This window comes from Cetorhinus maximus, chromosome 4 (assembly GCF_964194155.1).
Source record: "Cetorhinus maximus chromosome 4, sCetMax3.hap1.1, whole genome shotgun sequence".
Classification (NCBI taxonomy): domain Eukaryota; kingdom Metazoa; phylum Chordata; class Chondrichthyes; order Lamniformes; family Cetorhinidae; genus Cetorhinus; species Cetorhinus maximus.
The window spans coordinates 40,549,007-40,571,914 of record NC_135882.1 but is presented as its reverse complement, the minus strand read 5'-3'; the positions used below and the strand labels follow the sequence as shown (position 1 = coordinate 40,571,914).

The window sequence follows — 22,908 nt, the reverse complement described above, 5'->3', positions numbered from 1 at the left end:
TCAATAAGAACTGAAAGGAATTTGGAAGACATCGATCAAAATCAACCCATCGAATCATGTACTCTGGAACTGGTGCAATTGAACTGTTTTATCCCACCCTTAAAATCCATGTTTTTGTGTGTCTTATGTGTCTTGTATGTGTCTGTATAGGGATTTAAGAAGGGGTAGAGTTTAGGCTATAGAGTTAGAAATTAGCAGTTCATATTTGTTTATTTTGCCACTGGTTAATAGTTTGTTCAATAAACAGTTATTTACTTATTGTTGTGACCGATGCAGTTGGTAAAGTGAAGTTATTTTAAAATCCCAAAGGGAAACTTTAAACAACTGTCATAACCTATAATTTTAAGTGTTATGTTTGAGGTGCGACTCTAAATTCAGGAATCAGACCACCAGTTCTCAAGGCCTTACATGAAACTAAATTAAACATTTTATTAATTTACATAGGTTAAAATATATATACACATGACTTCAAATCACCACTATCATAACTTTTAACCAATTCCCAAGCTAATCTCCATTAAGGCAACAGCAACCCATAGACTTAACCAGACACCAGGCAAAGCATTTTCACCTTACAATTTCAAAATGAGGTTCTTTTCACTTTGGTTCCTGTGGAGACAGTTGGAGGCTTACAGCTACCTTTTGATCTCACATCACCTCTGTTCTGCACACCCGAAAACTGCTGAAGTTATTCCTAGTACCGCTCATTGAATGTAAATTCTCATTGTATCACCAGTCTCTTCTAACAATAAAACCCCTTTCATAGCACCAATTTTATTAGTAATATAAACATATTGCTTGGTATCTGCTAGATAGGTGGTAGTTTTTACCCCACTTCTTGAATGCTACATTCAAAAAATGCAAATGCACGTTATCTCTCTTGCATATCAAAACTAGTACACATCAAAGCACCCAGACTAGCTGACTTTAGTTCAATTAAGACACACCATAGACTAAACCTCTACTTTAAAAGAAATTTTTTTCCAATAACATTATATACATTAATAACTTGATGACACTTATTAAGTTTACAAACCTGGTGCTCGTATTCTGTTAACCTAAATTAAACATTTAGGTAGAATTGGGGCAATCTGGTGGTTTGATCAAACTTTTTCACATTTGTCGTGGCTCAAGGAGCAGTGGGGCTTAATATTACAGCGCACTATCCCCAGTGAGTCCCGACACCAAGAACAAATAAAAAAAATAGACATAAAGAAGATACCATGAGTGGCTTAGTATCCTGGAATTTCCTATCTCTGAAACTATTGGGGGAGCCTCACCATCACAAGGACTGCAGTGATTTCAAGGAGGAGGCTCTTCACCACCTTCTGCTCAAGGTTGCTAATGTGATGCTTGCCAGCATCAGCCACATTCTGAGAATGAATTTTTAAACACCCTTTGCTTTTGTATAATAATGCTTGATTATAGTGACAACATAAAGATTCCTTCTGCATGTCAGAAATGGGGACAGCAGTGAGAGGGAATGGTCTTAAAGTTACTTTAAATACTGGTGATTAGTTTTACATGTTAGTCCTTTGTTTTTTTTTTGAAGTTCATTGTTAATGATGTCTGCGCTGCATTTTCATATTGTATGTTTTCCCATTAAAATGTGCTCAGCAATGGACTCCTATACAAATGCCCTCCACTTGGACTGGCATGAAACTGAGAGAAAATGTTCCAAGCAGTTGTCGTTCCTGCTTATTTAAAGGTAGTCTTTCCGAGTGGTGAAATTTATCTATTAGGATAGAGCTCCATAACCACATTATAACATTCCAATGGAACTTGGGGGATTTGAAACACTGGTTTTGTTGAACATTTTATATGTTGCTTAATTCACTTTTTCTGAGTGCTGAAAGTCTTTGTTAAAATGGATATAATTCTTCATCTTGTCCTTAAAATGAAACAACAATATAAAAATGTAAGGAAAAGGAGCAGGAGTAGGTCATTTGGCCTCTTGAACCTGCTCTGCCATTCGATAAGTTCATGGTTGACCTGATCGTGGCCTTAACTTATTTTCCTGCCTGCACCCACCCCTGGCCCATTATGCTTGACTCCCTTGTAGATCAAAAATCTGTTTCATTCAGCCTTGAATATATTCAATGACCCAGTCTCCACTGCTCTCTGGGGTAGAGAACTCCAAAGATTAACAATCCTCTGGAGAAGAAATTTCTCCTCATCTCTGTATTAAGACCCATTATTTTGAAACTGTGCCCCCTAGTTCTAGATTCCCCAACATCGACTTTTTAAAAATTCATTCACAGGATGTGGGCTTTGCTGGCTGGGCCAGCATTTATTGTCCATCCCTAGTTGCCCTTGAGAAGGTGTTGGTGAGCTGCCTTCTTGAACCGCTGCAGTTCGTGTGGTGTAGGTTCACCCACAGTGTTGTTAGGAAGGGAGTTCCAGGATTTTGACCCAGTGACAGTGATATATTTCCAAGTCAGGATGGTGAGTGACTTTGAGGGGAACTTCCAGGTGGTGGTGGTGCCATCTATCTGCTGCCCTTGTCCTTCTAGATGGTAGTGGTCATGAGTTTGGAAGGTGCTGTCTAAGGAGCCTTGGTGAATTCCTGCAGTGCATCTTGTAGATGGTACGACTGCTGCTACTGTGTGCCGCAGGTGGAGGGAGTGAATGTTTGTGGATGTGGTGCCAGTCAAGCAGGCTGCTTTGTCCTGGATGGTGTCAAACTTCTTGAGCGCTGTGGGAGCTACACTCACCCAGGCAAGTGGGGAGTATTCCATCACACTCCTGTCTTGCACTTTGTAGACTCTGTCAAGCCCCCTCAGAGTCTTAAATGTTTCACAAAGATCAACTCTTATTCTTCTAAACTCCAATGAGTATAGGCCCAACCCTGTTAACCTTTTCTCATAAGACAACCCTTTCATCTCAGGAATCAACCTAGTGAACCTTCTCTGAAGCAGCCCTCCAATGCAAGTATATCCCTCCTTAAATAAGGAGACCAAAGCTGTATGCTTTACTCTAGGTTTGTTCTCACCAACGCCCTGTACAATTTAATATTGGTCAAGATACCAGGGATAACTTCTCTGTTCATCTTTGAAATAGCACCATGGGATCTTTTACATCCACCAGAACAGGCAGTTGGGGTCTTGGTTTAATGTCTCATCCAAAAGGCAATGCAGAATACTGCACTATAGTGTTAGTTGTAGATTTTTGTACTCGAGTGGGGATTGAACCCAGAACTTTGTAACTCAGAGATAAGGCTGCTGCCAACTGAGCCAAGGTTGACATATTAGCATGGATAGAAGATTGGCTGGCTAACTGGAAGCAGAGAGTAGGCATAAATGGGTCTTTTACAGGTTGGCAAGATGTAATGAGTGGTGCGCCACAGGGATCAGTGCTGGGACCTCAACTACTTATAATTTATATAAATGACTTGGATGAAGGGATGGACGGGATGGTTGCCAAATTTACTGATAACACAAAAGCAGGTAGGAAAGTAAGTTGTGAAGAGGACATAAAGAAGCTACAAAAAGATATAGATAGGTTAAGTGAATGGGCAAAGATCTGGCAAATGGAGTATAATGTGGGAAGATGTGAAATTGTCCATTTTGGCAAGAAGAATGAAAGAGAAGCATATTATCTAAATGGTGAGAGATTGCAGAGCTCAGATGCAGAGGGATCTGGGTGTCTTAGTGCATGAATCGCAAAAGGCTAGTATGCAGGTACAGCAAGTAATTAGGAAAGCCAATATAATGTTATCATTTATTGCAAGGGGAATTGAATACAAAAGTAGGGAGGTTATGCTTCAGTTATACAGAGTATTTGTGAGACCACAACTGGAGTACTGTGTACAGTATTGGTCACCTTATTTAAGGAAAGATGTAAATGTGTTGGAAGCCGTTCAGAGGAGGTTTATCAGACTAATATTTGGAATAGGTGGTTTGTCTTATGAGGAGTGGTTGGACAGACTAGGCTGGCATCCACTGGAGCATTCACTGAGGCGATTTGATTGAAACATATAAGATCCTGAGGGTTCTTGACAGGCTGGATGTGGAGAGGATGTTTCCTCTTGTGGGAGAATCTAGAACTGGGGGTTCACTGTTTAAAAATAAGGGGTCGCTCATTTAAAATGGAGATGAGGCAAAATTTTTTCTCTCATGGGACCGTGCGTCTTTGGAACTCTCTTCTCAAAAGGCAGTGGAAGCAGAGTCTTTGAATATTTTTACGGCTGAGGTGGATAGATTCTTGATAAGCAAGGGACTGATATCATGAAACTATTAATGTATATAATATTGTGGAAAATATTTTTCTTTTAAAATAGAGGTTTAGTCTGCAGGTATGACTTAACTGGATTAAAGCCAGCTAGTCTGGGTGCTTTTTTATGTACTAGTTTTGATATGTAAGAGTGATAGAGTGCATTTGCATTTTTTGAATAGGTCATTCAAGAAGTGGGGTGAAAATTGATGCTTTTCTAGCAGCTACCAAGCAATATGTTTATATTACTAATAAAATTAGTACTCAGAAAGGGTTTCATTTTTAAAAGGTGAAGTTCAAAGAGGTTGTTGATACAATAAGAATTAACATCCAGGGGCTGGTAGGTATAACTTCAGTAGCTTTTAGGTGCTCAGGCAGAGGCAATGTAAGATCAAAAGGCAGCTGCAAGCCTCCAACTGGCTCCATGGTGAAAAGAACTTAATTTTGAATACGTAAGGTGAAAATCCATTGTCTGGTGTTTGGTTAAGTCTATGGGTTGTTGTTGCCTTAATGGAGATTAGTTTGGGAATTTGTTAAAAGCTATGATAGTAATAATTTGTAGCCACGTGTACATATATTTTAACCTGTGAAAATTAATAAAATGTTTTGTTTAGTCTAATGCAAAATCTTGAAAACTGGTGGTCTGATTCCTGAGTTGAGTGTCGTACCTCAAACATAACATTTAAAATTATAGATTATGACAGTTGCTTAAAGTTTCCCTCTGGAAATTTTTAAAAATAACTCCGCTTTACCAACTGCATCGGTTATAACAGGTGATAGGTTATCGGGGGTAGGCGGGATGCAGATTTGAGGTTACTATCAGATCAACCATGATCTTATTAAATGGTGGAGCAGACTCCAGGGGCTGAATGACCTACTCCTGCTCCTTGTCTGTTTGTATGTTTGTATTAAGCACGCTGCCTGTGGAGTTGGTTTGCAATCACTGTATGTAGAATAATTTCCGAGGGATTTCTTGTGGAGGTCAGTTACCTCAGTTGGCTAGATGGAGATAGTGTGGTGTAGGAAGATGCTAATGGCATCTGTTCAATCTCTTTACCGGCTGTGGTAGTTTATGGAGGCCTGCCTTGTTGCCTCTTGCTAACAGAGAGAGAGAGATGCCTATGGCCCCTGGTGGACGATGGCTAATTACTTAAATTGAAAGGTATTGCTGTGTTATGTGTGTGTCCGTAGAAGTGGAACTTGAGATGTAGCACTCTTAAAAAGATCCCAGAATTGTTACCACACTGTTTGTTTGTTTTGGGAAAGGACAGAATCTATGGGGAGAATTTTCTCCCCATCAGGCATGCTGGGCCGGAGCAGGTGCGGGCGGGCGTGCAGCCCATCGCACCCACGGTCAGCTGTGCGTCACCATTTTATGTGGGTGGGCCTGCCCAGCGTGATATGTACCCGGAAGTGCTGAGCGCAAAAGTGGACAGAAATCTCCCTGAGGCACGGAGCTGCTTCAAGGAGATTACCTTGCTTATGAAAAATTGAAATAAAGATTTAAAAAAAATATTCAGATATGTCCCCTCATGTGACAGTGTCACATGAGCTGGGACATGTCAATGAATTTTAATAAAAATTTTCATTACATTTATAAACCCTTCATGAAACCTCATCCAGCCTGTGGATGAGGTTTCATGAAAAATGCAAAGGCTGCCTGGGCCCTTCAGCCTGCCCCCCAACCTTAAGGTTGGATGGGCAGCCCTGTTAATTATATCAATTGCTTTTAAATGGCCTTAATAGGCTTTTGACAATGCAGCCGACTCCGGTGCGTGCCCGCTGAACTGAAGATCGGAATGACGCATGGTGACATCGGGATGCATACCCAACATCACTGCGCGTCATTTTACGCATCGGCGAGTGTGGCCCGCCCCCGCACGCCGACCAGAAGATTCAGGCCTATATTATTTGAAGGGTTTGATAAAGTAACTCAAATTGTGGCTCAAAGAAACACTTGATCGTTAAAGCAAAGAGCTTTCAATGATACAGCATCTCTCAGACCCCAAAGCACTTCAATAGTCATTGAATTACTTTTGATCTTGTAGTCAGTTTTGTTTTCCATGCAAATTTGCACACACTGGGGTTTTGTGGGCAGGGCTGGCTTTGGGTGAAATGTTTTTTAAACCAGCATTAAAGCTCGTGAAAACTCAACTTATGCTTGATGTAACTTGAGTTTAAAATTACACAATCCTCTTTGCTGGTTTAGGCAATTTTAGCCAGATTGCGGAAATGTTAGGCTCAGACTTCGATGACACTAGGAACTGCTAATCTGCTAAAGGTCTCTAATCATACTCTGGCAACAACTTAGCATGCACGGTGGCTATGAAATTAGCAATGTAGTTTCTATGATCACTGAGCGTACGATACTGCACTGTTGCCATCAGTTTAGTGAGTTTAACATCTGCTTTATTTTGCAGGATCTGGTTGTAATGGGGGCACCTGGGTCATACTACTGGACTGGCACAGTCAAAGTTTACAGCCTGAAGGATGGCAAGTATTATCACTTTGAGGATTCAACTATTGGGCCCAGCCATTATCGTTACCTTGGTAAGTAAACTTCGAGCATCTTGTAGTACACAAGTATAAAATACTTGACCTCTCAATGATAATCCAGCAATGTTTGGTGAAAAATGTTTTGTCTCTGTTTTCTTTTGGTGCAAATGCACCAAAGGATTCAAGTTGCAGCAGAAGATTTTGGCGTTTGGACATTTTAAAACTGTGAAGTCAAAATCTGGCCGAATTGAATCTGAAGAGAAGTAGAGTGAAATTCTCTCGGGGGTCTCGCTGCTCTTTGTTCTGGTGTCACTGGGGCAGATTTTCCACTTTACCATCTGCATGATAATCTGGTGGGTTAATTGCAATGGGCAGGCTGGATCCTCAACAGTTTACAGATACTTGTAAAAACAAAATCAGAGGACAAATTATGGAGAGAGATGTGTCCAATTTGTCACTTTTCTTCACAAATCAAGAGAGGGAACATTGAATTTTGTGAGGCTTCATGTATTGGTATTTAAAAATGCCGAACAGGTCCAGTCAGAATCATGAAACAAAAACAAAAATAGCTGGAAAAACTCAGCAGGTCTGACAGCATCTGTGGAGAGGAACACAGTTAACGTTTCCAGTCTGTATGACACTTCAACAGAACTAAGGAGAAATAGAAATGAGGTGAGCTGGTAGAGGGGGGTGGGACAGGTAGAGCTGGATAGAGGGCCAGTGATAGGTGGCAGATGGCCCTAGTGGGGGTGGGGCGGGGGAAGGGATCGAAATGGGCTAAAAGGTGAAGATAAAGCGATAGATCGAAATAAATTTAAAAATAGGTGGGAAAAGAAAAATATATTTTTAAAAATTATTGGAAAAAGGGGGATGGGAAAGGGGGTGGGGATGGAGGAGAGAGTTCATGATCTAAAGTTGTTGAACTCAATGTTAAGTCCGGAAGTCTGTAAAGTGCCTAGTCGAAAGATGAGGTGCTGTTCCCCCAGTTTGCGTTGAGCTTCACTGGAACATTGCAGCAGGCCAAGGACGGACATGTGGGCATGAGAGCAGGGTGGAGTATTGAAATGGCAAGTGACAAGGAGGTCTGGGTCATGCTTGCGGACAGGCTGAAGGTGTTCCGCAAAGTGGTCACCCAGTCTGCGTTTGGTGTCTCCAATGTAGAGGAGACCGCATTGGGAGCAGTGAATGCAATAGACTAAATTGAGGAAAGTGCAAGTGAAGTGCTGCTTCACTTGAAAGGAGTGTTTGGGCCCTTGGACGATGAGGAGGGGGGAAGTAAAGGGGCAGGTGTTGCACCTTCTGTGGTTCCATGGGAAGGTGCCGTGGGAGGGGGTTGAGGTGTAGGGGGTGATCGAGGAGTGGACCAGGGTGTCCCAAAGGGAACGATCCCTGCGGAAAGCTGCCGGGGGGGTGGTTAAGGGAAGTTGTGTTTGGTGGTGGCATTGTGCTGGAGTTGGTGGAAATGACGGAGGCTGATTTGTTGAACGCGGAGGCTGGTGGGGTGATAAGTGAGGACAAGGGGGACCCTATCATGGTTCTGGGAGGGTGAGGGCCCTGTCAACCACCGTGGGTGGAAAACCCCAGTTAAGGAAGAAGGAAGACATGTCAGAGGAACTGTTTTGGAAAGTGGCATCATCAAAACAGATGCGACGGAAGCGAAGGAACTGAGAGAATGGGATGGAGTCCTTACAGGAAGCGGGGTGTGAGGAGCTGTAGTCGAGGTAGCTGTGGGAGTCGGTAGACTTGTAATGAAGGATGTCAGAATCATACAGCTTGTCAAAGAGTTTGTTATTAGTGCAAGATGTACACAGAATTATGCAAGAATGATGGATTGGATCATCAAAATTGGTGGCATATAATGCCTGAGGTTTGGTTTGTGATGGGGTGTTGGGGTGCCAAATCCCTTATGGCGATATTGTCCAGCCCTTTCTTTGCTTTTATGAAATATCTTGTGTTCATAAGAGTCCATTAGTTTATTCAGGGATCACAGGTTGGGAAATTTACTCTTGTGCAGCCCAACCATTAGAAATGTCAAATGATCTTCAAAGTGGAGGAAGATCAGTTTTACATGCACTCATTGGGAGGGGGAGATACACATTTCACCATAGAGTCAATTTGTGCATTCATAATTTGACCCATTTTACATTTGCAATGAGTATTTTTTTGTAGTCCTAAATAACATATCTGTATCAATATTAGCCCCACTGTATCTAATTGGAAATTGACTTTACTGGAACACATATTCAATTAAAGTACCATTTTTTAATAGTTTTCTTTTCTAAAATGAGGGAACAACCAAAATAAAATCATAGGCTGTTTTAATCCAATTTCTTTTTTGCAGTGAAGTATTTGCATTGGATTTCCTGAGAGTTGCTGTTCACAATGACAAATGTAATTGTAAGGCAGTTACTAAACCTATTTGTTTACGTTGAGTTGGGGGCTGGGGCAGGGGGTGATGAATGGAGGCTGCTGAAACAGGCCCTACTGTTAATTTGAACCAGCTGGACCACGTGTTCCTTATGCTCTTCTTTTCTATATAGGATATGCAGTGGCTACCGGCCATTTCACACAGCCCGGTTCTTTGGAGATTGTAGGAGGAGCCCCACAGGATGAAGGCATTGGAAAGGTACGGGTCTAAGGAAGTGTAACCAATTTAGTAGTCTACTTTTACCATAACTGGCCACAACTGACTACATGTCATGCGATATAGAGCTACATTTGTAGATTCATTCTATTTTTCAAGAGCAACTGTGTTCTAAAAGGAGCATTTTGTTACTGTTTATTTATACAATTTTGTTCGTGGTGCTAAGAGTTTTATTTGAACAAGTGGCCTCGGAACATCTGGATCCAATTCTTGAAAAGCAGCCGCAACTATAAAGCTTTCTAGTTGTATTCAGGTAATGTATATTATTGCTGGTGTATGGTTCAGGAGACTTCTTATTGTACTAGCCCTTTGTTTCTACCCCAGCCCTGCTTAGCCTAGCCATAATTCAAGGTCAGAAATGAGTTGGAACCTACTCCATTTCAATAGATTGATAACGATATGCAGTCTTGATTTAGAAGGCCAATCTCATTCTGCTGCCCCTTTTGCGAAGATGTTTTATGGAGATGCTTGCTATTTCCGATGGGCCCAAATATATTCCCATCTCAAGTGCATGAAAGATGAAGGAATTGGGACAATGTTTGAGGGTACATTTTGTAATGTGTGGTTCAGGTGCCCACCAGGAGTACATGCTGGCAAAATATGCTTGTATGCTTCCCATGATTTCCCATCCATTAAAATTAATGGATAGAATATCTGGATGGCTTGTGGTTTCTTGATTTCCTTGAGCATATCTCTAGTGTGCAAGGTTCCATGACTGGATTGTACATTTTTAAACCTTACCCGTTAGTCTCAACATCATCTCACTGCATTACTTACTATTCCCTTGCAAGCTGAAGGTACAGGACATAGAGGAATGTTTTTTGGTTTTGCTTCCTCTCATTACACAAAAAACGGACTCTTCCATCCTCGGCAGGAATCTCGTGCGCTGCCTGAAAAAGCGGCGAGATACCCGTGTTAACTCCAAGGAGGAAGGCCCATCGTACCACCTCTCCATCAGGCACTTAAGTGGGCCTTCCTCCAGACTGAAGACCCTGGAAGACCACTACCTGCCCGCCAAGAGGCCGGCAGCTCTTGCACTCGGTAGCACCATGGAGGAGACCGCGGTTGCCTTCAGAACAACATCCTTGGAGTCCCAGGATCATGCAATGATTCAGGAAAAAGTTACGTTGGGGGTGGGGGTATCCCGTGGGATGGGGTTTGCAGATGGAAGGGGCCATGGAGGTTGGTAGGGCAGGGGTTGGCTGTCAGTGGTCTTCCCTGCTCCCCTCCCCACCCCAGCCCTATGTCCATGTCCTCAATCATGCACAGATTAGTGCAGATCAAGGGACCTTCCCACTCCAGCTGACATGCAGCCACACAGTTTAACCAGTCATACAGGCCGCATATCAGCAGGCCCTCCCAGGTCTGTGAAAATTGCAACAGAGTTGGGAAGTGGCTCTTAAGTGATCGTTAATTGGTGACTTAAGAAACAAAAGTGGAGGCGGGGCAGGAAGGTCGACCATTGGCCTTCCTGCTCAGAACTTACTTCCAGTGGAGGTGGCAATGCGTCATGTATAAGTCCTGCCAAATCCTTAGGTCTGCTTGCCTCCTTCCTCTCCTCCTGCAGGGGCAGATTCTGGCCCTAGACATAAATTAAAGTGTTAATTCTGCCAGGCTCCCAATTAATTTATTTTGTAGTGCAGAAATATAAGGGTACACCAGACTGCATTCCCTGCTGATCATACTCCCTCTAACTTTCATGATGTTGTGACAGATCTGTTTATTTCAATATGTGGTAATTTCTGGATTGCTGTGCAGCCAGGCATGCGCATCATGGAAGAAACATTACTGTCCCACCAATGATCGTGTTCCCCCTTTCCTCTCACGCATATCCTGTTCTCCCTCTTTTCTCAGTGTCCCATTCTCCCTCTCTTCTCTCACATTCTGTTCGCTCTTCTCTGTCATATTGTCCTGTTCTCCCTCTCCTCTGATGCGTCCATTTCTGGACAGTTCATTTCCTTTTCTTGAGGCAAGAGCTCACACTTTCCAAGAAAGCAGAGGGAGCAGGAAGGATGCAGACAGCTTGAATATCTGGGCTCAGATCATAAACAATCTTAAAAATCCATTCATCTAGCCAAACAGTAAAATAAAATTTACATAATCTGGTTCCTCATCCATTAACCTGGTCAGATTCAATTGATCTGTGGCTTCCAGGTTAGAACACGTGGCTCAATCAATGCTAAAGGTAGGTGTTCATTGCCCATGCTCCATTTATATGATCCATAACCCAATCTCCATTATAAATGTGCCTATCAGAAAACATTGGGTGCTCATTGAGACTAAATTCATTGATCAACTTCACCCAGATTGTGAGTCCAGAATTTTTGCACAGACCGAGAGGTTCTCTGTTTTAGCAAAAATTGCAGCGGAGGCCCAGATTTGGAAGTCCCATCCCCAAACCTGGCCTCTGGCATTTTTGTGGGGGTAGGGTTGGGTAATGGGGGGTGGGTTCTAATGTGCACATCCATGGTTTACGAAGGCAACTGCACATGTTAAAGTGCATCTGCCTCAGTCAGATCTGATTTTGACTAGTGGAATGTGCAAAGCATGACTTGTGCACTTAAAACACTGGGCAGGAGAAGGTCCAAAGCTACCGGAGTTCTTTGGAAAGGTAGGGCACCCTTTTGGACAGGTAGCGTACCCTTTTGGATATGGTCATGGGACACCTTTAGGAGAGACCAGGTGCCCTTTTGGATTGTTAAGATTAGAGATGAATGTACGTAAAAAGTACATAAACTCATTGGAACTATCAAGCGAACAGTCAAGAGAACTGGCAAGCTGTCAAAGCATTTAAATGTCCTGTCCTTTAAATACTAGAAATAAAAGCTGTCTGCAGGGTTAAAAAAATCAGTGCTTGCTATTTCACTTTGTCTGTTGACATAAGCCTGAGGGTTATCATTACTGGATTAGTGCTGCATGACTGATTTCACAACCGGTCATTATCGCTGTGGGGTTCCTGTCAGCTCACAGTTTGATTGACAGGTCTAAGTGGGTATAAACTCTTCGAAGTGGGACTCTGAATATGAATGTTTGTTTTAATAAGCGATTAAGGGAAGTTAAATGTCGTAAACAGGTTTTTCATCAATGAGGGTGATTTTTTTGAAATAGCAAATTCATCAATAGATACTTAAGAGCTTTATTTAATCTCAGTATGGCCCTGAGCTCTGCTCATCGTGGATACTGGGTGAATTGACATAGTAGGTGTAAGGGCAAAGGCCGGTGGGTTAGGGGAGGGGCCTGGTCTGGTATAAGTTGGCATAGGAACTATAAAGGGCCATGGGAATGGGCAAAAGGGCATAAATTGACATAGAGGTTATAAAGGGCCATGGGTGGGGTGGGTGGAGGAGCATAGGTTGGAACAGGGCTATAAAGCACCGTGCGGGATGGGTATGGGTGGCATGGGTGTGGCATGGGGAGCGTTATGGGTTTGAGAGGTTATGAGGGGTGAGGGCTAGACGGCTGTTTTTTGTGTTATTCCCCTAAGAAACAATATGCATTTGTGAGGAATTATTATGAGATGACATTTAATACGTTATTTATCTTTCAACATAGATGCAATTTTTATAATATGATCTACCTAATTAAGGTTGATACAATATAATGCCATCTTATTTCCTTTTCTAGGTTTATATATTTAAGATTGGCAATGGCAAACTCACGGCGATTTTCACAATTCCAGGAAAAGAGGTCAGTTTTTTAGACAATTGATGTTTTGTTACATTCCTGCCTCTTTCTGAGTATCAATTTATGGGCTCGATATACTTAAAAGGCAACAGAAGGTCTGACGTGTTTTAGTTGTGCAAATGGTGTCTAAATTTCTGGTGAGGCAAGGCTAACTTCAGTTTAAAAGAAAACAAGACAAGTCCAAACCTGAATGATGAGATTGCAAGGGGCTGTGAGCGCCTCCACCAGTGACTGCTCCATGGCCAGCTTTAGCAAGGAGATTGTACAACGTACACAGTCATCCAATTGTTTTGCAGTCCACTAAAACACTCATTAGTTTGCAGTCTGTGCCCGAGGGGCAAAGAGCTCTGGACCATTTGGTGGCACTTTCAGGCCTCTATTTTGCTCAAGTGGGAAGATAAGCTAGAGGCCCAACTCTAAGCATGTCAATGTGGCTGCGTCTGAACCATCTCAGCTGTGGAGGAATGGTAACTTTATTCCCTAATGAATAGCCGCTCCCCTCCGCCCCCAGCCCGCACGTGCTTGTGCACCACCATTACCCACAGTCCAGCTCTTGCCCCCCACCAACTCGCCCCAACCACAGTGCAGCTCTTGACCCGGCATCGCACTGTCAGTCAGCTGGGAAAAAGCGACTTGCCTTTGTTCTCACCTGAATGTGCGGCGCCTCAACCTTTAAGTCAACAGGCGACCCTTGTGAGCGCTAAGCAATGTTGCCATACACCCACCTCCGAGTTCACATTGAAGTGCAGCACACCAGGTTCATGCCTTATAAATTGCTGACATGCCTGGATGATCCAGTGTGGGTGGATGATTCTGGTGAACAGGGCTTATAATAATATGCAGATGTATTAAAATGAAGCTCCCGGTGTGCAGCGGCGCAAAACGCGGCGCGCCATTGACGTGCCCAGAAATTTCAAACTGGTTTCACGACAGTGAAACTGATTTTTGGCCTTCCCACTATATTGTCTGCTCACGCCCGCCATGACGCCTGGTGCCAACGGGCACGGAAAATTCTGCCCATAGTGTCCAATATTAGATGTGATTCCTTGATTGGACAATACTTGCTAAACAATTCTGGTTGTGCTGACAATCAATTTAAGATTGAGTCAGGCTTGCTGCATACTGGAAGCTATATACATTCACACACAGGTCCCTGTCTTTCACAGACAGAAGGAGCATGTCCACACATTGCGCTCTTTTCAACTAAACAAAAGCTTGGGGCACAGCCATTCCCTGGTTCATTCCCCATGGCAATGGTGTGACCAATCAAAGCCAACTTGCCTCGTTTGAATTTGAAAAAATTCTTGGCAATTAAATGTTCCCTAATGCACTCTCCATATCAATGCCTCTACCAATCAGAATCTACTTGCCAACCAATCAGCACTCTCTTAAGCATTATAAATTGTTGTTTCCTTCACTATTGATATTCTGGTAAACTGTCCTGATGAGTGCAAGCTGAAAACCTTTGGCAACATGTCTCCTTTTTCAGCAATACTTAAATGTGTAATCCTTAACTTCCGTATTTGCATTAACATCAATTTCAGAGTTGCCGGTTATGCATGAAGTGCTGCACCTATTTCAGACAGAAACAGCTGTGTTTACTCACTTATCTGTATCTAGATAGTATTTCAAATTACTCCAGAAATTTTTCACAAGCCAGTGAAAGAAAAATAAAAAGTATTGGTATTGTGGGGATATGACAGCAAGAATCTAGCAGTTGTCATTTAATTTACATCAGACAAAAATACATCTTATACCTTTTCTTTTCAAGCTACTATCTAAATAAAAACATTGCTATTACAGGCATAACAACATTTATAAAGTCTTAAAACTGGTCAAAGATGAATGCAGTTTGCCAACTCAATTTTAACATAAACGAACAGCTGCGTTGTTATAGCTTTAGTTCCCCATCATTTCCAAGCACCAGCACATGCTGTGGATAGTTAGCTTGAGGGGTGTACACTGCTTGGGCAGAATTTTACGTTCCACGAGCGGGTGCGTGCCCGACCTGAAAGGGTATAAAATCGTGTGAGATGACGTCGGGTGAACGTTCTGACATCATCCTGCATTTGAGCAATCTTCAGGTCGGCAGGCGCACACGGGTGATGGAGCCACGCCCGTCAACAATTAAAAGGCCACTTAAGGCCATTAAAAAGGCAATTGTTTGCGAGTTTAGGCGGGTGGGTAGCCCACCTTTTACAAAACTTCATCCAAGGGTGGGATGAAAAGGATCAGCAGCATTGCCAGTGTAAGTAATGAGGAGTTTAGGAGGTAGTTTGCTGCTGGTTGCTTATTTGAACTTGACAGCTTCATCTCTGTTCTGAGCTTCATTCCTAGCGTTTCCAGGCTTCATTTCAGGACTCATTAGTGTTTCCAAGGCCCAGGGAGAATTTTGACCATGTGGACCCTTCCAGGTATCAGACAGCCTTCTGTTACCCTGGTAATGGGGATTGTGCTCTCTGCTGGTGGCAGCTCCTCTTAGGAGGAAGAGAGGGGTAGAAGGGAGAGGAGGCCAGGTGTCCCAATGCAGCTTCCAGGGGAGCAACCTGTGGGAGGAGAGGCGCAGGCACAAGGGGCGCAGGGCAGCAGGTAGTCCAAGGCGTTAGGGGCCGTAGAAGATGCCACTGTCCTGCTGCCAGGGTTTACAGGCAGCGATGCAGCTACCTCAATATGTCCGAGGTGCAATACCGAAGGAGGCTCCACCTCTCCAGGGAGACAGTGAACTCCATTTATCAGATGATTGTGCCTGAGATCACCTCCAACTGTGTAGGTGGACACCCCCTGCCAGTGGCTTTGAAGGTCACAGTGGCCCTCAACTTCTATGCGTCCGGCTCTTTCCAGGGGTCAATGAGGGATCTTTGTGGAGTGTCCCAATTAGTTGTCCACAGTTGTGTTAAGCTGGTGACTGAAGCTCTGTTCAGGCGGGTAATGCCATTTATTCATTTCCATACGGACGAGGCCAGCCAGGCTGAGCGCTCCAGAGGGTTTGCAGAGAATGCTGGGTTCCCCCGCAACCAAGGTACAACCGACTGCACACATGTGGCCATCAAGGCGCCAGTGGGTCAGCCGGGTGCCTTAGTCAACAGGATTCCACTCAATGAACATCCAGATAGTTTGTGACCACAAGACGCAGATTCTGCAAGTCTGTGCAAGGTACCCTGGCAGTTCCTATGATGCAGACATCCTCTGACACTCCCTGGTGCCAAGGCTGTTCAGGGCTCCAGCCCTACTGGATGGATGGCTGCTGGGTGACCAGGGATATCAGTTGAAAAGATGGCTCATGATGCCTCTCCGCCACCCAAGAACAGAGGCGGAGCAGTGTTATAAAGGGGTCATGCTTCCACAAAGGCAGTGATAGAGAGGACCATAGGTCTCCTGAAGATGCGTTTCCTATGCCTGGACCGTTGAGGGGGAGCACTACCATACCCCCCAGAGCTGGTGTCACTGATAGTGGTTGCATGCTGCACTCTCTACAATCTGGCACTGGCAAGGAGGGACACACTGGAGAAAGAAGATCGTGAGGCAGCTCCACAGGCCACAGAGGATGAATCCAGTAGTGAGTCAGAAGAGGAGCAAGGTGAAGAGAATGCTGAGGGCGTGGAGGCAGACCTCTGTACCCTTCAGGGAGGCAGGGGCACCTTGATCCAACATTCCTTCAGCTAGACTGCCAGAGATCTGCTTCCACCTCATGCCAGGGCTGCCGCCTCCATCCCGGATGTCTGAAATGACCCTTTCATTTGAACCCAAAGCCCACTCAGTGCCTGTGCAATAAATATTAGAACCACTCATGTCCAGCATGAGATATTGACGTGCCGTGCACCTACAAAAAAATTTGAAGCATACTCAGGCCATTAAGACAAAAGCAAAATTTATATAATTTTGACACTCACATCAAATGAACAGAACTATATCTGGTGTTGGCTGCACCAGTAAACATATTAACAAAACATTGCAGAATGGAAGATCACCTGAGAACAGCCCCTCTTGTGCTCATTGTGCCTTAAACTTATGTTTACGCGTGCTACGTTTTTGTGCCCCACCCCCTCGGCCTCACTGGCAGCAGCATTGGAGGCAGCCTGCTCACTCTGACGTCTTGTTGGCCTTGGCGGTCGTCCTCTGGCCAGTGGAGCCTGTGCTGACCCCACCTGGGAGGGAGCAGCCAGTGCCACGGCTGGCATCTCCCCAGTCATCGCAGCCTCATCAGATGCCATGGTCACTGGCAGAGGGGCAGAGGAGCTGCTGCCATCATCCAGAGTGCCCTTAGAGGCGCCCGCAGAGACAACAAGTAGGTGGTGTGCCAATATGAGACCTCTCTGGAGCTCCCTGCTTTCCATTGATGGATGGGCACCTAGCTGGGATACTGGGTGCCTCATCCATCGCCCACACTGGCACTGACCACCTGAGGTCATTGGCTGTGTGAGGGCTTGCAGATCCAAGCGCAACCTCAGGAATCCCTGATTCTGACCCTAGAGCTGCCTCTCCATGAGAGTCATCACTCGCTCAATGGAGGAGGCAGTGAGCTCGGCCTTGAGGGACAAAGCAGTGCTTGTGCCCCACATGGGCTCCTCCACAACAGAGACCATGGCACACATACCCTCGTGGATCTCTGCCAGACCCTCCCGCACATTCCGCAGGACGTCCAGCCTCTGCCGCTTAATGGACGATTCCAGAGGCTCATCATCAGCTTTCGAATCGGCATGTTCCTGGTCTTCAGCAATGTTCCAATTGCTGGCACCCTGGGCACTCTCTGCCTCCGCCTGCTCCTCAAGCGAGTGTGAAGTGCCCTCACCGCTGTGCACCGACACTCTAGCTGACGACCAAACACCCGCCGAGGTGCTGGTATCTGTGCTAGTGCCTGGTTCAGAGCTGGGGTGTGACGCAGGTGCATCTGAGGCCTGGCAGTCCTCTGGCTCTTTGGGGTCCTGCATACGAGTGCGTGCTGGCGAATCTAATGGAGAACAACAACATCATTAGTTTAAGTCATCACACTGTCATTGTGCCAGGCACCCTGGTGACAATGGAAATCTGCATCACAGTGCCATCGTCTTTCAGTGATCAATGGGGACTCCAGGTTTGAGGCTCCCATTAATGATGAAACTGCACAAGAACGTTTGCACCATCCGAAACTCTCACCTCTGTGCCTTGTACTCTTACCTTCGTCAGAGACCCCTGCCTCTCCATGACTGGCTGACCGAGATGGGTGGCGGCTCTTCAGCTCCAAAGCATCCATTTCAAACCTCATCATGCTTAGGAGGTTTGGGGGGCTTCTGCCTGAGCCTCTTGATGGTGTTATGGCTCCTCTTCTTCTCCTGAAAGGACAGAGGAGCATTGGTTAGTTCACCTTCTACCTGCAGTGCCATTGAGGCTTGGCCAACTCCACCTGAGGACCACTTGCAGAGCACATCAGAGCTGTGGCCCTCGAGCCACAGGGCACTCAGACCCAGCAGCCAGGGCTCACCCCCTTGGCCAGCTCTGGCAGCATTGACGGTTGGCATTCAGACTCTAACACCCCTGAGCTCCACAGGGCGATGGCCAGCCCTTAGCACTTCTCCACACTGATCCATGCCAACACGTTATTCACCTTTGCCGAATGCAGTAAGTCATTGAACCTTTTACGACACTGCTCCTGTGTGCACCTCATAATGTCATAGCTGCTGATCTGAGCTGCCACCACCTCCTAAGCTTTTTTGCTCTGTGTGGTGGCCTCCTCCTGCCGTCCCTGGGAACGAGGGTGTCCTGCCTGACACTCACCTCCTCCACAAGGACCGCGAGTCACTCATCCGAGAAATGGGCGATGGAATTCCCACTCGACCTGCCCTCCCGCCTGACGTCTCCAGCCGCTGGTGAGGCCATTGCTCCAACCTCCAGACCACTGAAAGATTCTCCCCTGGCAGCCTTCAGGGAACTGCCTCTGCCAATTTTAAACCAGCTGCTGGGTCGCCATTGGACCCGGCGCCCGACAGGCCCCCGCCCGCGCTTCCCGACCATTCGGAAGATGCATTTTATGATGGGTGGGCCTTAATTGGCCAGTCAGTGTGAAATCGTGGTCATGGGCCGATCGCTGTCAGAGGCCTGTTTCCCGACCGCCCCCGGGCACGCGCCCGACGAGGGAAAAACTTAGGCCCTTGATTCACTGAGCAAAGTGAGCAGGGGCGGGTTGAAAGGATAGGACATGCTCATGGAATGTACCCAAACATATTAGCCCTGCTGACGAGGGCAAAGATTTAAATTTTAGGGGCTTTCTGTCTATCAGCAATTGCTAAATTAATTGGACTGCCTGGAGGGGAAATTCTGCAGCAAAATAAAAACAGAAAAGGCTGGAAATACTCAGCAGGTCTGGCAGCATCCATGGATAGAAATAATATTTCAGGCCAGTGCCCTTTGAGGGACTGAGTGTGTTTAGAGGTGTTATAGTTTTTGAGAAAGGAGGGGAAGGGAGGAAAGGACTTATAGGCTGGAGAGATTAAGCGTAATATAAAACGAGATGGTAATGGGACAAGTATGTATGGACTAAATGGTGGAGTCAACTACAAGCTTGCCTGGGATTCAGGTGGATGGCATTGAAACTCTGCACACTGTGTGAGAGCAATGAAGGCTACATCTAGACCTTCTTTGAAGCATTTCTCAGGCCTTCTCATACTGATGCCACGCCAGCTTTCACCATTTCCTCCGCCTTGGACAGGTATTGAGGTTGAACGGATGGAGGCTTTCATTGCATCCTGGATGCCCTGCAGTCTGTTCACGTACAGATCAGTGAGCGTGCCGAGCTGCAGTACCACAACAGAGGCAGTTATGCAATGCTTCATCCCAACTTGTGCCACACGTGGTCAGCAGGCGGGTTGAAGAGCTGCCGGTAGTAATGCAAATAGAGAGGATGGCATTGCACCGCAACTGTGTAATTTGACCATGACTTGCGTTCATTAGAGAGGCCCTCGTCTGTTCCAGCAGATGCTCTAGCCACCTTGGTTGAGATCTGTCTGAAAATCGGAAAGGGTAGACCTCCAGCCATCATGGGTGGTTCACTTTCTTTTGAGAATTTGTTCCTACTGCTATTGTAGTTTAAGCTACAAATGGGTTGGTAATGAAGCAAAATGTAACCCCCATATTACTAATAGCAGTGCACTATTACTTGTATTGATAGGGGAGACATTGGATGTATGGTTATTTACTTCAGAAAAATATGAGCCTATAGCCGAATGAAGCCTTTGTGCCATGCAAAACTGAATCATACTTATACCTCCTGAAATTACCTGTAAAAAAAAAAACTCTCATTAATGCTTTTGAGGCATCATTGTTATAAAATACATGTTTTCTTTAAACCACACATTTAATTGCAGAAAGTCCTTGGTTGTTACAATTATTAGAAACACCCCATAATTTTTAAGAAAAATACCTCGGAAGCTGGAAATCTGAAATAAAAACAGAAAATGCAGGAAATACTCAGCATGAGTAGTTCTGCTTCTCTTTCCATAGATGCTGTCTGACTTGCCAAGTATTTCTATCATTTTCTGTTTTGGTACCAGATTACCTTTGTTCCTAGTTCCCCCTCTAGAGTCTGGATGAATACACTGCACAATAATTGATTGTAAATGTGCATAGCAGTGAAAACTATTAACTGTGCTGCTGGCTGATCTTTCTGACAACTTTAGCATTGCTGCCAAGAATCACTTCCTGCTAGCCCAGCGTTCGCTATGATAATGGAGATACGACTATGGAAACAATGATGTAAGATGGGTTTGGGAGAGGTGTTGGAAGGACCGGATTGTGTCTGGTTTCCTTTGTGAGAGTTTGTCTGGCAATAAGGTACATGTTTTCAATTATCAGTGAACTGCACCTTGTTATCAATCTTTGACCTGGCAGGTGATTGTTGAAGCCATCTCCTCCCAGGTCCTTTTCCTTATTTATTGGGTGGGATCACTTGTGTATGTCCAAAAATATATTGTACATCGCTTTAACTTGCCAGAAAGGAAGCTGCTGCCTCCCTGACCCTGACTTGTTACTGGGCATCAATAGCAGACTAGGCTTTGGGTACGGAAGTAGAAAATCCGTAACAATTATAATTGTGTTAATTGGTTTTTGCTTGTCTGGATTTAAGCATCTCAGCAGTTTTTCACTGTGTACTGTGAAGCACTGCTCCTTAAAGAGTACTTAAGCACAACTAACCATCATTAGTTTACCTTGTTGGATGTGTTTTTTTAAATTCATTTATGGGATGTGGGTGTTGCTGACTCGGCCAGCATTTATTGCCCATCCCTAAATGTCCTCCGGAAGATAGTGGTGAGCTGCCTCCTTGAACCACTGCAGTCCATGTGGTGTAGGTACACCCATAGTGCTGTTAGGGAAGGGAGATCCAGGATTTTGACCCAGCGAAAGTGAAGGAATTGCGAAATATTTCGAAGTCAGGATGGTGAGTGCCTTGGAGGGGATCTTCCAGGTGGTGGTATTCCCAAATGTTTGCTGCCCTTGTCCTTCTAGATGGTAGTGGCTGTGGGTTTGGAAGGTGCTGCCTAAGGAACCTTGGTGAGTTTCTGCAGTGCATCTTGTAGATAGTACACACTGTTCGTCGGTGGTGGAGTGAGTGAATGTTTGTGGATGTGGTGCCAATCAAGTGGGCTGCTTTGTCCTGGATGGTATCAAGCTTCTTGAATGTTGTTGGAGCTGCACTCATCCAGGCAAGTGGAGAATATTCCATCACACTCCTGACTTGAGCCTTGCAGATGGCGAACAGGCTTTGGGGAGTCAGGAGGTGAGTTACTAGCTGCAGGATCCCTAGCCTCTGAACTACTCTTGTAGCCACAGTATTTATATAGCTAGTCCAGTTCAGTTTCTGGTCAATGGTAACCCCCAGGATGTTGATAGTGGAGGATTTAGCAATGGTTAGATTCTCTCTTGTTGGAGATGGTCATTGCCTGGCACTTGTGTGGCTCGCATGTTACCTGCAACTTGTCAGCCCAAGCCTGGATATAGTCCAGGTTTTGCAGCACTTGGACATGGACTATTTCAGTATCTGAGGAGTTGCGAATGGTGCTGACCGTGAACATCCCCACTTCTGATCTTATGATGGAAGGAAGGTCATTGATGAAGCAGCTGAAGATGGTTGGGCCTAGGACACTACCCTGAGGAGTCCTGCAGCTGAGGTGATTGACCTCCAACAAACACAACTATCTTCCTTTGTGCTAGGTAAGACACCTCCTCCAGTGATTTGTTTAATTGTCCACCACCATTTACGACTGGATGTGGCAGGACTGCAGAGCTTAGATCTGATCCATTGGGTGTAGAGCCGCTTAGCTCTGTCTATCACTTGCTGCTTATGCTATTTGGCACACAAGTAGTCCTGGGTTGTAGCTTCACCAGGTTGACACCTCATTTTAGGCATGCCTGGTGCTGTTCCTGGCATACCCTCCTGCACTCTTCATTGAACCAGGGTCGATTCCCTGGCTTGGTGGTAATGGTAGAGTGGGGGATATGCCGGGCCATGAGGTTACAGATGGTGGTTGAGTACAATTCTGCTGCTGCTGATGGCCCACAGCGCCTCATGGTTGCCCAGTTTTGAGTTGCTAGATCAGTTTGAAATCTATCCTATATAGCATAGCGGTAGTGCCACACAACACGATGATACCTACTAAACCTAATGATCAGCCGTCACTAAGCAGTGTGAGTTCCAACAGAGTGGAAAATAGCAGACTGTTGGGAGAACTCAAAGTACTTTATCAAGGGTTGTGTGTGTGTATTATTTAAACAAACATTCTATCCAGTGGCTGACCCCTTCTTCAATATGATATTAAAGGCATTAATTTCTGACTTCCTGCCACTTGCTGTGAAGCCCCAATCAACACCAGGGCTGATCAGAAATTTGTGTATGGGCCCTACAT

General features: G+C 45.1%; 1 protein-coding gene across 1 annotated transcript in view; it reads left to right on the top strand.

Annotated features, from left to right (window-relative positions):
- itga9 (integrin, alpha 9) overlaps positions 1 to 22,908 on the top strand; it is a 574,702-nt gene that overhangs the window by 72,781 nt on the left and 479,013 nt on the right. Inside the window, exons 6-8 of the mRNA XM_078540091.1 lie at positions 6,633 to 6,762; positions 9,249 to 9,334; positions 12,977 to 13,039. Of these exons, the coding sequence (XP_078396217.1) occupies positions 6,633 to 6,762; positions 9,249 to 9,334; positions 12,977 to 13,039 (279 nt within the window). The remainder of the gene's footprint in view (positions 1 to 6,632; positions 6,763 to 9,248; positions 9,335 to 12,976; positions 13,040 to 22,908) is intronic.